Below are 13,464 nucleotides of genomic sequence, written 5' to 3'. Positions count from 1 at the left end.
TCCCTGAGCAGCCTCTTCCAATGCCTGCTCACTCTCTCTGTGAAGAAATTGTTCCGAATATCCAGTCCAAACCTCCCCTGGTGCAGCATGAGGCCGTTACCTCGTCCTGTCACTTGTTACCTGGGAGAAGAGACAAACCCCGACCTCACTACAACCTCCTTTCAGGTAGTTATAGAGAGTGATCGGGTCCCTCCCGAGCCTTCTCTTCTCCAGACTCTCTATGCTGCCCTAGATATCATCAAAGCCATTGCCAGTCAATACACGGACTATTTTACAGCCAACAAATGTAAATGAAAGCAACCCTCCTCCTCTACCAGATTTTGATAGCCTGATCCAGTGCAGTAACTAATACCTGAATAATCTCATTGACTTTCTGCAGTTTTCTGGCAGAGCAAGTCACTGGTCACCACAAGGGCTTTCCTACACAGAAGGGGCACCACTGCGAAGGCTCAGCCACACACAAAATTGTAGCTGTACTGGTATAATAAAAATGGTATAATTTCCCTAGGGTAGAAACAGTTATACCAGTATAAATATACTTATTTATGCTGAAATTTCTATTTCCATACAAGCAGGCGAATAAGCTGTAGCGGTATAAAGCCCCTTTGTGCCAGTACAACAGTGTCCCCAACTAGTGGTTATATTGGTTTATCTATTTCAGTGAAAAATATCACACCTCTAAGAGAAATAGTTGTACCAGTACAAAACCTATGAGTTGACCAGGCCTGAGCAAAATAAGACAGGCTGCTTTTTTTCCCCCTCAATACTATAAAAAACATCTTACTAAGTAATCTGGCTGGATATTTTTTGAGCACTGGCTTGGATTACATTTCAGTACTCACTGGCAAATGTGGATTAAATATTCAGTAGTCCGAAAAGCAGGGAGGCTTCCCGGCATGATGCGCTGCTTGCAGGGAATATTGTATTTTAATCCTTCTTATTCTGGTTCTTTTCCATTTTAAGCAGCAATTAATACACAGTGTGGAGTTAGTGGTGTGGACAGGGGCTGGGTGAGGAGCTGTGCTCACTAGGGCTGGCTGAGCGGAGAGCTGACACAAGATCTCTTCTTGACCCGCTGCTTTTGGGGCTGGTTTGGGCTTCCCTGCCAGACCCCACAGCACAGCCAGGGGGACGAGGCAGGAGGGTACGGAGCTAACAGTTGTACCCACAACCCAGTGGGAGACAGAGGAGCTTCAGAAATCAGGCGGACCAAACCACACGGCAGAACCTGTTCCCTTAAAAACTGGGAAATGCAACCCTCATCACACTGGTGGCTGGTCCCATGATCCTGCGGGTCTGACTCATGGTTCTTCATCTCCGATAATTCTGCCTCACACACCTAAAAATAAAACCTGCTGCTAGGCACAGGTCAGGTAGAGCTGAGACGTGTTTCTTACAAAACCAGGTTTACACCTTCCGCTCGGTTCTTCACGGGCAGACGCCAGTGCTGGACTGGTTTGCTGCCATGGAGGATAAGGTCACCTGCTCTTGAGAAAAACCTCCCCTGGAATGTCAGCCTATTTTTTCTAATGCCACCTTTGATTTCTGGTGACAATTTAGTGTCCTGGGCATTTGAGGAAAATGCACATTTTCCCCACTTGTGGTAATGGTGGAAAACTTTCTCCTGGTTAAAGTAAAAGGTATGGGAGGGGAACTTAGAATCATAGCATCAACTGGGTTAGAAAAGACCTTTAAGATCATCAAGTCAAACCACTAGCCCAGGACTGCCAAGAAAACCACTGAACCATGTCACTGAGGGCCTCATGTACACAGCATCTTTCAGCTTGCTGAAATCAGTTTTGAAATCTCATTCACACTGCACCTTTGGCACCATAACATCAGATCAGCATCCTGAGGAAAACAAGAAATCTTCATCTTCTGTTCCAAGTTTTGGGAACATGCAGCACATTGTTACCCTGGGTTGGGCTCTGTGTGGTCTGTTAGCGCCAGGAAAAACACTCTGGAAGAGAGGTACTGCATCTTGCCGGAGACCACACAAACCCAAGAACAGCTCTTCTGATTCAGCGCAAAAAAAAGAGAGAAATGGGGGAAGGAAAACAGAAAGTACAGGCTGTCCCCAAGCCCTTTCTTTACTGGTGCAATTACTGTGCTCACCAAGTTTTGACTTGTTTCAGAATTGGGATTAAAATCCCCAGTCTTTCCACTGTGAAAAGAAGGGTGAGCTGTGAGCCTGTGCTGATGCTAGGGTTTTCCCTGAGAACAGGACTTCTCCTGTGCCCGGTCACTTTTTGGGAATTTTATTAGCCTGAAACAGTCTCCATTGCCTCCTCAGCACAGTGTGGAACACAAGATCTACTCTTCAAAGATCGTGCCCAGTGATTTAGAACGTGCAAATGACTTAAAACGATCCGTGCTCCCTCCACCTGGAGCTGCCTGCATGGGCTGCCATCCTGTGTTTATACAGGGGCTAATAGAAAGAGCCTTGTTAAAGCACTTGGGCACTGTTGAAGCAGCATTATCAGGAACTTTCTCCTCTCCAGTCTTCCCGTGGGGATAGCGGGCAGTATAGCTACAGGTGGGCAGGAAGCTATAATGGAGATACAGGCTATTTAACCATCAGGGAACTTCTACCATGCAAAAAATATGTTTTAAATTTAGCAGCTGGATTCCAACTCCCTCTTGTACTATGTGTTTGTTGGAGATACCTAATATTCCATGCTTTACACATAGAATCATAGAATGATTAGGGTTGCAAAGGACCTTAAGATCATCTAGTTCCAAGCCCCCTCTCATGGGCAGGACCACCTCACACTAAACCATGTCACCCAAGGCTCTGTCCAACCTGGCCTTGAACATCTGGAGAATAAATAAAAACGCAGGGGTACACTAAGGTGTCTGGTATGAAAGCCAGCAGATCTTCCCTACCTTTCTGAAGCTTGCACTATACCAATGACAGGCTGAGTCTGTTTCTTGTTTGATCTGTACTTACTGTATTTAGTATATAGGCCAGGAAGCTGTGTGACTTGGAGAACAAGGCCAAAGCATGACACAGGAGGAGTTCCAAGCTCCAGTTCTCTCTCCACCACTGACATCCTGGGTGACCTCAGGCAAGTCACCAGGCTGCTTTGCTCCTATCCTCCTCTTCTGACTCTTCTCATTTGTAGAGGTCTGTGGGGCAGGGACAGTAGCATTGTGTTTGCACAGTACCAAACACAGTAGGGCTCAGGAGCTCAATTAAGGCTTGTATTTACAAATATAAGTAAATAGTAATATAAATAGAAGACATTCTGCCTGCTCAGCATACTGCTGCTGCAAAGGATTAACCCATTCCAGAAGTCCAATGTCTTCTTGACCGCTTTGATGCCAGGACAAGATGAATAAAACATGCTGCTCATTACTTTTAAAAAAGCATTTGCATAAAATATATTGCTATATTTTACTACATTTTCCTGTTATGCAAGCCCACCTTTATGTGGTAAGATTTATTGCAAGCTAAGATTTATTGACTTATTTCAGCATGGAAATGACTATTAAGATTGACCTGTCAGCAGTTTTTAATTTAATTGCTCTTTGATCCTTCAGCCTTGAACGTATTTGCATTTCCAACTAAGCATCTCTTGGCAACACTTGTAGAATACAGCAGAGCAGCAGCTGAGATGCAGAGTCCTAAGGAAACCTGCGAGTTTCCCCATTTCTGGAAGTGTCTTGGTGTTGAATTACCACAGCACTTCAATCTCACTTTATCCTTACAAGCATGCTTTTGGGTGGCAATAATATTGCTCTTTGCTTTCATTCCCTTATCTTTTAATTCCAATTTGAGCATAGAAGAGGTTGAATCTCAAAGGAACAATTTCCAACTTGACACCAAAATGAGATTCATCTAAATCTGTCCATATTCTCTGCTCCCTGCCCATGTAAGTGCGCAGGCTTCCTCCACAGGGTAGGGGGTGAAACCTGTGGTCACTGTGCATTAAAATAGTTCTTAGATTGCTCCTTAATGTAAAGCAAAGGTCCATGAGGATGGATAATTTAACCATGGCATTTATATGGAAAATCATTACACAGCACCCTTCTCTGTGGAGAAAACCAGCACTAATATATGCAACCTAGTGCAAAACCGACTACTGAAAAAAATAGGTTGGACAATCAGACCAATAAATGAGAATGAGGAACGGCCCTGTCCTGGAATAAAAACCCTGCTCTGATTCCCAGCTTGAACCTGGAAAAATTCTCTCTAACGACAGATGCATAGGATAAACCCAGCAAGCTTTAACTTGTATAACTGGGCTAGAAGAACACTTTGTACAAACACTGGCCCCAGCAGCACTAAAGCAGTAATTTTACAGTACTGTTGCTAAATTATTCATCAACACATGAAAATATAACTCTTTGCACTTCTGCAGCACTGCCTATATGCAAATTGCCTCTGACAGTTCCTTCCATAAGCTGGAAAGTTTGGAACATTAGCAGTGAGGTTAATGAGAGAGCGGAGAGGCACTGTGCAGGCAGCCAAACCACTGCTCTGTGCTCAGTGTTGGCAGATGAAGGAAAGCACTGGGTACACCCACCAACCACTATGGCTGATCCAAGAACTGAGGGCTGGATTTTAGCAGGAAAGGGTCTACAATGGGGACCATTCAAACCTTGTCTTGAGCAAACCTTGTCTTGAGCATGGTAACTGACCTGTATTAGCAGAGCAGAGATACTTGCAGACTCAAGTGAAGTGAAGTCTCCTGGTGATTTCCAAATGTATCAGTAGTTTTGGTGGACTTACTGCTTACTGAGGCACCTCCTGTACATCACCTGCACTGTTAGGCGTTGCCATGGAAAAGAGGGCTGCAGCTCTTAAGGGTTACATGTGCCTCACTCTTTTGTCACAGGGCACACAAATCCATTTTCCTCTCCCTTCACCATCACCTCTGCACAGATTACTGGCTACTGGGAACTGGATACTGCAGTTGTGCAAAGGCTGAATCACAAATCACTCACAACCTCAACTGCCATTCACCTGTGCAGCCTCTGCTCATCGCTGCAGTGGAAGCACTCCACTTGCCATTGCGAGCAGTGGCTAAATCAAACCACATTTTGGTTTATCGTAAGGCAGAAAAAACAAAGTGACACAATCAACCACTGGTACCACTCAAACCAGAACCCACAAGTCATGACCCACTTCCCCGTGCCAAGCACTACAAGGGACAGACCCCAGCGCTTCTGACAGAAACTCCTCTGTTGAATGCATGAAATGAGACAAAGGAAACCCATGCATATCTGCACTGTGTTTGCTTTGTTCCTATTGCAGTAAACACAGGTTACGATGCAGAAGACAATGATGTGCCACAGTCTTGTTCTTTCAATAAGGTTTCCTGAATTGCAAACCAGACAGTAGTGTTTGTGTATGAATAATGTCCTCTTTCAGTGTGAAAGTCAACTACAACACCACTATGCTTTGTTCAAGGGGAAACCTTTAGGGCTTCAAGCACAATAATGACCTCAGAAAAGAGACATGGCACGTACATATTTTTATCAATCTACAGACAGAAAAGAAGACAAAAAGCAAAAGAAACTGGCTGAAGACACCATTATCTGGAGCTGGATCTGACATTGCTTCCAGCAGTGAATACATATAGCTGTTGTGACTGCATCAAAACTTAGCCCATGACTTTCTGAAAGTTCCTATTCTATGGGACAGAAAAAGCTACTGTTAGAAATGGAAGAAGGATCCCATGGTGAAGATGCTTTTTTAACTACCCCTGACTTCCTGAAACTATGCAGGAGACTCTGTGTGTGTGCACTCCCATACACAGAGTGAGTGATGGGAGGGAACAGATAACAGTAGTGAGCTTGTTCCCTAAGTGTAAAAACCACAATATTCCTGTTAAGTAGCTCTATTTTATCTCTCTTTTTAAAGAGTTCAAAGATTAAAACAAATCAGAAAACTGTCTAAACAAGAACAAAAAAAATACACAAATTGGTAGACCAACACAGGAGAGTCTTGACTTTCCTATCTGGTGCAGCATCATGTAGCCTGTTAGTACTGAACCAAATTATATTTGTTTAACAAATACTTAAGAATACTTAGTAACAGTAACAAAACCAAAAAAGGTACCTTTTTGCTTTTAGAAAGGTTCATCCATCTTAGCATACTTTGATGAACAACCTTTGGGAATTCAACTACATGGAAACTTTCTTCAGCCAAATGAAGACATCAGCAATGAATCAAACTCCACACCCTAACTGGCAAAAAAAAAAGCAAGGCAGATCGGAATAATGTTGCACCAAACTCAGGTGAACACTACTGAAAAATCAGATTTTCTTTGTTTCACTTTATCTTTTAAAAGGGAACTCTGTCATTGGAAAGGTCCTTTTCTGCAAGTGAGGAAACGCAACCACTATGGCAGCTATGGCTTTAGCAAAGGTATAGCATATTTTATGGTGTGTGTTCAACAGCAACAAATGGAGTAAGAATAGGAACAGCCTCGTAAATCTTAACACAACTCTCATAGGCAAAGCACGTTGGTATACGTAATGCACATATAACTCAACAGAGGATTAGAGATGAGTAGAGAAATAGTACACACAAATAAATATTCTAAATATGTAAAAGTTCCTAATTAACTGTTGAGGAAGACAACTATTTTTCATACTGCACCAACAAAGAACCAATTTATTAACATGTCATTCAGACAAACTGACTCAAATCAAGATTTGTGCAGATCTTTGCATTCAGTTTAAACCACATGTTTAATGCTAAGCAGCACCAAACAACAGAAGTGCTTCTTTCTTTTCTGGAGAGGTTAGAGGGAAAACTGTCTCAGGGTGGCATTTTCCATTGTTTCATAAACGCATCTCTTGTTCTTTTTTTTTCTACACGCTACTGAAGTGCCTATTTTGGCTGTGGCAAATGTAGCATAAATTGTGTAAATCACTTGTAGAGCTGGGGAAGTTGAATCCTGCCATGTTCAAAACTGTGTAGATTGATGTGCATGTCAAAAGGTCTTTTGGTCCAATACTTTGCATGGCAAACATTAGCAGGCTTCTGTACAACGAATCTATAATGAAGTCCCCAAAGTAAAATAGCTCATGCAGACAGACAGTATTATTTTAAATTAAGTATCTATTCAGAGTGATTTAAGGTTGGCTTCATGGTTGATTAATACTCTGAGCTCAGTTAAAAACATGTAAAAAAGGGGAGGGAAGACCTACAAATTTTATTTGAGACATGAGGATAGATTTCTCCAAGTCCTGAAGACTGATTTGTACCTGTGCAAGATACCAAATCCAAATCCTCCATCCAATTTTTCTGGTGATACCATTTTCACCTCATTTCAATCTCTTACTCAAAAAATAATATAAAGGACCAGAAGAATTAGGCATGTATCAGACTTTCCTCTGGTTGAACTGAGGTAAGAGCATGTAGGGTAAATCTAGGCTGAGAGATACATGGGGAGCTCACTGTCCTTCTTTCAGTCCTTCAAAAAAGAAAACAGCCTGTAGCTTGTCTAGCTACAAGTGCCATGAAGGGACATGGCAGGGGCTAACCCAGGTGGCATGTATACCTCTAGACAGAGGTTGTGTCTGTGCTAGCAAACAGTCTGGACCAGTAAGAGCAGATATATAGATGAACATACTTGGTGACGAGGACACAGTGTCTTTACTAGACACTTTTCAGGGTTTTAATTTTACCTTGGGATAAGCTCCAGCCTAGCTCCATGGACTGAACGCCAACTTGTGCTGGAGTGTGTCTCCTGAATTAATTTCATCCAGTAGGAACCCAGTTTCTGATCCCCAGAGCAGTGTAAAGGAAGGGATGAGGGGGTGAAGAGTTTAAAAAGTGCTTGTCTGATATGCACAAAAACACTGACGCATGATTACTTCCCAAATGAAGACTACCAAGAGCATTAATAGAAAGTTATTACATGGAAGGGTCATACCTATAGCTAGTCATCATTATAAATGTGTTTATAGTAAAATTTCCATTCACTTAAGGTTAGATTAAGCTGCTACCAGGAATTCAACAGCACCTGGATGACAATCTAAGAGCAGACACAACACCCATCAACAAGAGCAGGGACTGAACACCCAGTGCAGCTTCCTGCTGTAGACAGCTGAACTCCCCCTCCAATTTTAGCTTGAGCTGTGACTGAGCCAGGAGGATTTTTCGTAATATTTTTGCTGTCACAGTGAAGGTGACATCTCATCTTGCAGCTGTTCTTATAATCTTTTACCCATGGGAATCTGATACTGAGAAATTTATCCATGAATAACTCTTTTATAAACTCCAGTCCTATACAGTACCAGCATCCAGAACCAGAAACTTTGCCTTGCAAAACCTGGAGGATCTTACTATCTCAAAATCCAGTTCTGGAACCCTTACATTCCAAAGTAAGTACCCATACAACTTATTAAACTAAATGGGCATTAGTAAGGAGGGGCTACAGAGACAGGGCCTTCAGGCAACACGAAGAACAAGGAGACCTGCACTGAAGTTTGTCTTACAGCACCTAACCACAGAAGCTGTTATTTGCTGCTGGTGGGACTGTCTGTAACATTCAAGCTTAGGAGTGACTGAATCCTTTCCTGTGATAGCATTTGTAACATGTTATTATTTCTGATCTAAAGCATGCTGAGAAGACTTTTCAAGGCAAAAGAAGGCTAACCAGTCAACAAAGGTGATCCCATTTACCCTAGAATGTGACAGAGCACCTTAATTCTGAATATATTCTGAATATATATTAGCTTTCCTAATGAGGAAACGGATGATTATCAGTACTGCATTATTATTGAAATGTGTATCTCTGACATCTTCATTCCAGTTGGTGATTTCTACTGTGTTCCTGGATTATTAGCTGTGAGCTCTTTTCTGGCTTGAGAAGTTTTATATTAGACCTGAGATATCAAACAGAGCATACTGGCTTAAGTTCTAGTTCTAATTTCTTTCTGTAAATGGAAAATATTTGGCAAAAAGTCATTCAAGTCATGTCAAGTTTGGATTTTCTTTTTATTTGTGGCACTAAGACATCAGTATTTTACAATATATAATATACAGTCACATTAAATGCAGAGGGCTAAATAGTCTCGTGCTTTCAACATTACATAGCTATACATTTTATATTTTAGCTCAAAGAAAAAAAGAATCTGCCACCACTCCAGTCTGTGATTATAAAAATGTAAATGTACAAATTTCCTCTCCTTCAGTTTCATTACAACATATGAAATGTGAAAAAGCATTTTCATTTGTCCTTTTTAAGTTAATCAATTTAATGAAATATTTTCAAAATATGTACACCACCACCTACCAAAGTAGTTTACATTTGAAAAAGATGCTGCTATAAATACTTGTGATACAACATACAACAGCCATACAAATTGGAAACAAAGGGCCAACTTATGCATGACCTGAACAAGAGACAAGAGACAACAAAAGTCCTGGTTACTGATATAAACCAGCTTCCCTTCATTTTGCAGTGCAGAAATGAATTCTAAATCTCGGACCTCTATGCAGTACTTCGAATCTTCTTTATAACCTTCACAGTCTGTTGCAAACAGAGATCCTTTAAGGTATCTCAGAATTTTAAAGTGCCACAAATGTTACTAGGGTTCAGTATATCTCTGTGTATTAGCATCCTATACGTCATATCCCATAAGTAACTTGTCAACAGACACTGTCTCACATTCATCGATTGCCTGCTTTCTCAGAGCTTCCCCAGAGACACAAAGTTCATCTCATTTTAAAAACCAATGACTCCAGCATATGACAATTTAGATCCTTCATAATGTACCATAACTTTTTTCTTGTGATTGTTTTTTAATAGGTCTTTATCCTAGTTTTCACTCTAACTGCTTATTAAAGCCAGCCCTTTTCCAAATCAAATAAGAGGCAAGTAAAAAGTCTGAAACAGTTACATATTCTTAGCAATTTGAAATGAGTATTACTTTTCAGATAGCTAGCAAAGTCTTTTAATTTTGCCCATAAACACAATTAAGTATTAACATAGGACTGCACAGTGTTTATATTCTTATTAACCTGCCAACAAGAATAGTTTATTGGCAACCTTAAATATTCAGAGGCAAAACACAGTTCCTTGGCACAGAAGCTTTACAGCAGAGCAACGTATTTTCCCCTTAGAACCATTATGCAGGAACACACAGAATATTAACTACAGCTTATTTTTGGCTTGTAGAAAAGAGAATAAACTAAACTTCTTGATGTTTTTTTGCCACTTCAGACCTTGAATAATGATTATGGGTGCATATGGGATTACATTTTCCAATTACCTGTTCCTTATACATGATTCAAACGAGCAGAGGGACCTATAACAAAGAAAAGCACATGATCATTCAAGATGTTTTTAAACTTCCAACTGTTAACATTGTTAACCAAACATACTCCTGTGGGGCTGTTTTCAAGCCTGGTCTCTTCATCAGCTCCTTGAGACTACTTAAAGCTTATCTGCTCTTTTCCAGCTGCATTGGTTGGCCTAATGAAAGGTGCTATCCCTCCCTAAAAACCCCACACCTCATACATCCTTAGGTATTATTGCTGCAATTACATGATTAATGGAACATAGGTGATATATTCTTCCCTCATTTTGTGGAATGAACAGAAACAGACGCTGCAAGTACACAGTATCTGACAGTCAAAATCTGTTCAGTATTGGCTAACTGTCCCTGGTCATAAAGATCAATTGATGAGTACCTCGCTTCCTGTCTGAGTGAAGGGAACTCCCAAGGGCTTTGATTCAGGAAAATACTTAAACAAATGCTTATCTTCCTTCCTAGTCCTCAGGTCATCCAAACATATGCTTAATATTAATACATATGCTAGGGTGCTCTTCCAAAATCAAAGTTACTGAGCTTTGATTCTATCAGAGAGATCTACATTAAGATCACCACAAAAGCTAAACAGAATAATGTATATGATCAAGTCTAAATCTTCCATTTCAGCCTTAGCATCCATGGCAGAAGCTTTATTCTTGAGGAAAAAAATAGGTCATGGTATAAATTATTAGCAAGGTGAAGAGTTCATATTAAATGTTATCTTTCAATTCAAATACAGTAACAGCACGCAAACGATTGCCTCTCACTGTGCATGGGAACTAGAATCATTTTATAGGCTCATTTGACTACCTGTATATCAAGCTCAGCCAACCTTTCAGTGGGGCCTCCTGCCTCATTTCCAGCATAGCAAAGCCAACATCAGCTGCGGCTTTGAGTCTGTAATCTTTGTCATTGCACCCACAGACACTGATAAGAAACAGTGTTTCTTAATTCACAATTATGTATCTTTGATAACATGAGACAAAGAGTCCACTCTGACATAAAGGTATGGAACTAGGCCATGCTTCCTAGAAGACAATCTTTGTGACATAATTCAGATCGATGCATTACCTGCTGGCAACCAACTTCAAATTATCCCAGCATATACCAGGGACTCATTGTAATGGGTGCAGTAATTATGTTACCTGGCTCCTGTGATTGCCAGCAGAACGATACACTGCACGTATCAAAAAGTTCACATGACTAAATGCTGATGCTGAACACTGGCATGAATGCTTCTGGATAGTGTGATGGAGCCAACTCAATTTTTTAAATCACAAGCCGAAAAGGCTGCTTAGATGCAGCTCCAATCTCTCTTAGAAAATATGTGAAATCTGCACAATTTTTCTTGCATGTACCATTAAGAAGTGGTCTACAGCAATCATTTTGCTATAAGCAAAAGCCTGTTTTTCAGATATACAACTTGCCTTCCCTACCTTGTGCAGGCACATTCTCCTGCAATATTTCCACCAAATCCCTGGGTACAACTCTACCTAAAATGAGTAGATGGCATATATACTAAGGCAACTTTTATAGCTTCTCTTTGTTGGTAAGAGTTTTAATCCTGCATGGGCTTGTGCTGCAACTATACCTACAGCTAGACATCTAATGGGTTATTTGCATGTGTAGTTATGTTTTTTTCCATAGATAATCATGGTAAATCCCAAGGCAAGTTACACAGACACAAAACCACACACGCAACGATATACGGAACTTCAGAAATCTAGCTAGGTTATTTTGCGTTTTCTGAAACCAAAAGTTAAAAAGTAGACAAAATATCTTAAGTATGTGAAATTGTAACAAAAATTGCTTGATACAATTTAAGGAAAGCACTAGTTCACTTTTAACACCAGAAACACAAAGGGTACAACACTATAACCTGAGTTTTGCTCACCAGCACTAGACAAAATTTGGTCTCAGGTCAGCTGTTCATTTCCCAGATCATCTGGTTCTCCTTTGTACAGGAGGCAGACCACACAGCTGGGAAACAGTCTCCTTGCTAGTGAGACATGCTCAGTTTTGAAGATAATTAACCACCAAAGGCACTAGGTCAGCCACCCTGGCTGGTGGCTTTACTTGATGCCATTTCCCTGACTTGCTGCTATAGTCTGGACATGTTAAACACCTGCCAGGCTTCTTGAGAGACCATTATGAAAACTGAAGAAGGAGGATATTTCCTGCACATCACCAGGTCTTTTCCAGTTCGGTAAGTTCATCCCGTTCCAGTAACACATCTGTGTCTCCATTCCCTTTGGGCAGGATCTCTAGTGTAACCACTTTCTGGCAGGTCTCTGAACTGCACTGTACTGGGGATGAACCATTTTACTGAGCAGGTCCAACTGGGCTTGACACCCACAAGAATCTTCCTTTGGGAGTCTGTGGACAGCAACAGTGTGCAACAGAACAGAAGCCGTTTCTTCAAATCAAAGTATGTCTTATTTGCCAAAGCAGGCACAGTACCCCAAGAAATGGATTAAAGAACAGCCAGGAGACCTATGTACATGCTCTTTTACCTATACTTGGCATTTCCCTCAAGCACCTATTTTTGCTCTGGTTTGTTTTGGCTGACCCAATTACAGCCTGTGTTGTGCAGACCCTGACTCTCAGCAAGCCTGACCAGCCTGCAGCAATTTCTCTCCTCCCTTCCTGCACAGTGGATCTTTTAACCTTAAAGTTCATGACTTTAGCAAACAGCTGTGTAATCAGGGGTGGAGTGGAGGAGTTGCCTTTTCACAGATATTACTAGAGCTCAAATGTTTGTTGAGATGCTTCTTATCTGGACAATCGGTTGCTTTTTACGTTTGGTTTCCCTGACAGTCCTGTTTGATCCACTTCCATTGCAAATAACCCCTCATAAATAAGCACAAACTGAGTCACACATAACTAAGCAATGCAGATTCTTCCCAGTTCTTCATAATATTAGCTAAATAGATGACTTCACCATCAGAAGTCTCTGTCCCAGGAAACTTTGAGAAGACGATGTAAGACAAACAGACGCCATTACTGAACTGAACTGAACTACCTACTCTGCTGTCTAGTTGCTGTAACCAACATCTTCTAGAAGGCAGAGCTAAAACTGGCTCTGTGCTCACGTGTCCGAATCACAACATCATAGATCTCTGACAAAGGAGGCAAAACAAAGGAAAAAGTTTGCTTCAGGCCTGGGACAAAGCCACCTGACAGCCA

The 13,464-nt window shown here is 41.2% G+C and overlaps 1 protein-coding gene across 8 annotated transcripts in view; it reads right to left on the bottom strand.

Moving 5' to 3' along the window:
• Positions 1-8,940: 8,940 nt before the first annotated feature.
• COBL (cordon-bleu WH2 repeat protein) overlaps positions 8,941-13,464 on the bottom strand; it is a 164,238-nt gene continuing 159,714 nt past the window's right edge. For all 8 annotated transcript variants that reach the window (XM_061449117.1, XM_061449123.1, XM_061449115.1 and 5 more), the window contains one exon: positions 8,941-10,272. In XM_061449117.1, the coding sequence (XP_061305101.1) occupies positions 10,255-10,272 (18 nt within the window). In that variant the 3' untranslated portion in view covers positions 8,941-10,254. The remainder of the gene's footprint in view (positions 10,273-13,464) is intronic.

Source organism: Pezoporus flaviventris, unplaced genomic scaffold, assembly GCF_033815535.1.
Source record: "Pezoporus flaviventris isolate CSIRO_AGI_PZ_B2104156 unplaced genomic scaffold, CSIRO_AGI_Pfla_v1 ptg000007l, whole genome shotgun sequence".
Classification (NCBI taxonomy): Eukaryota; Metazoa; Chordata; class Aves; order Psittaciformes; family Psittacidae; genus Pezoporus; species Pezoporus flaviventris.
This window is presented reverse-complemented; position numbering and strand designations above follow the sequence as displayed.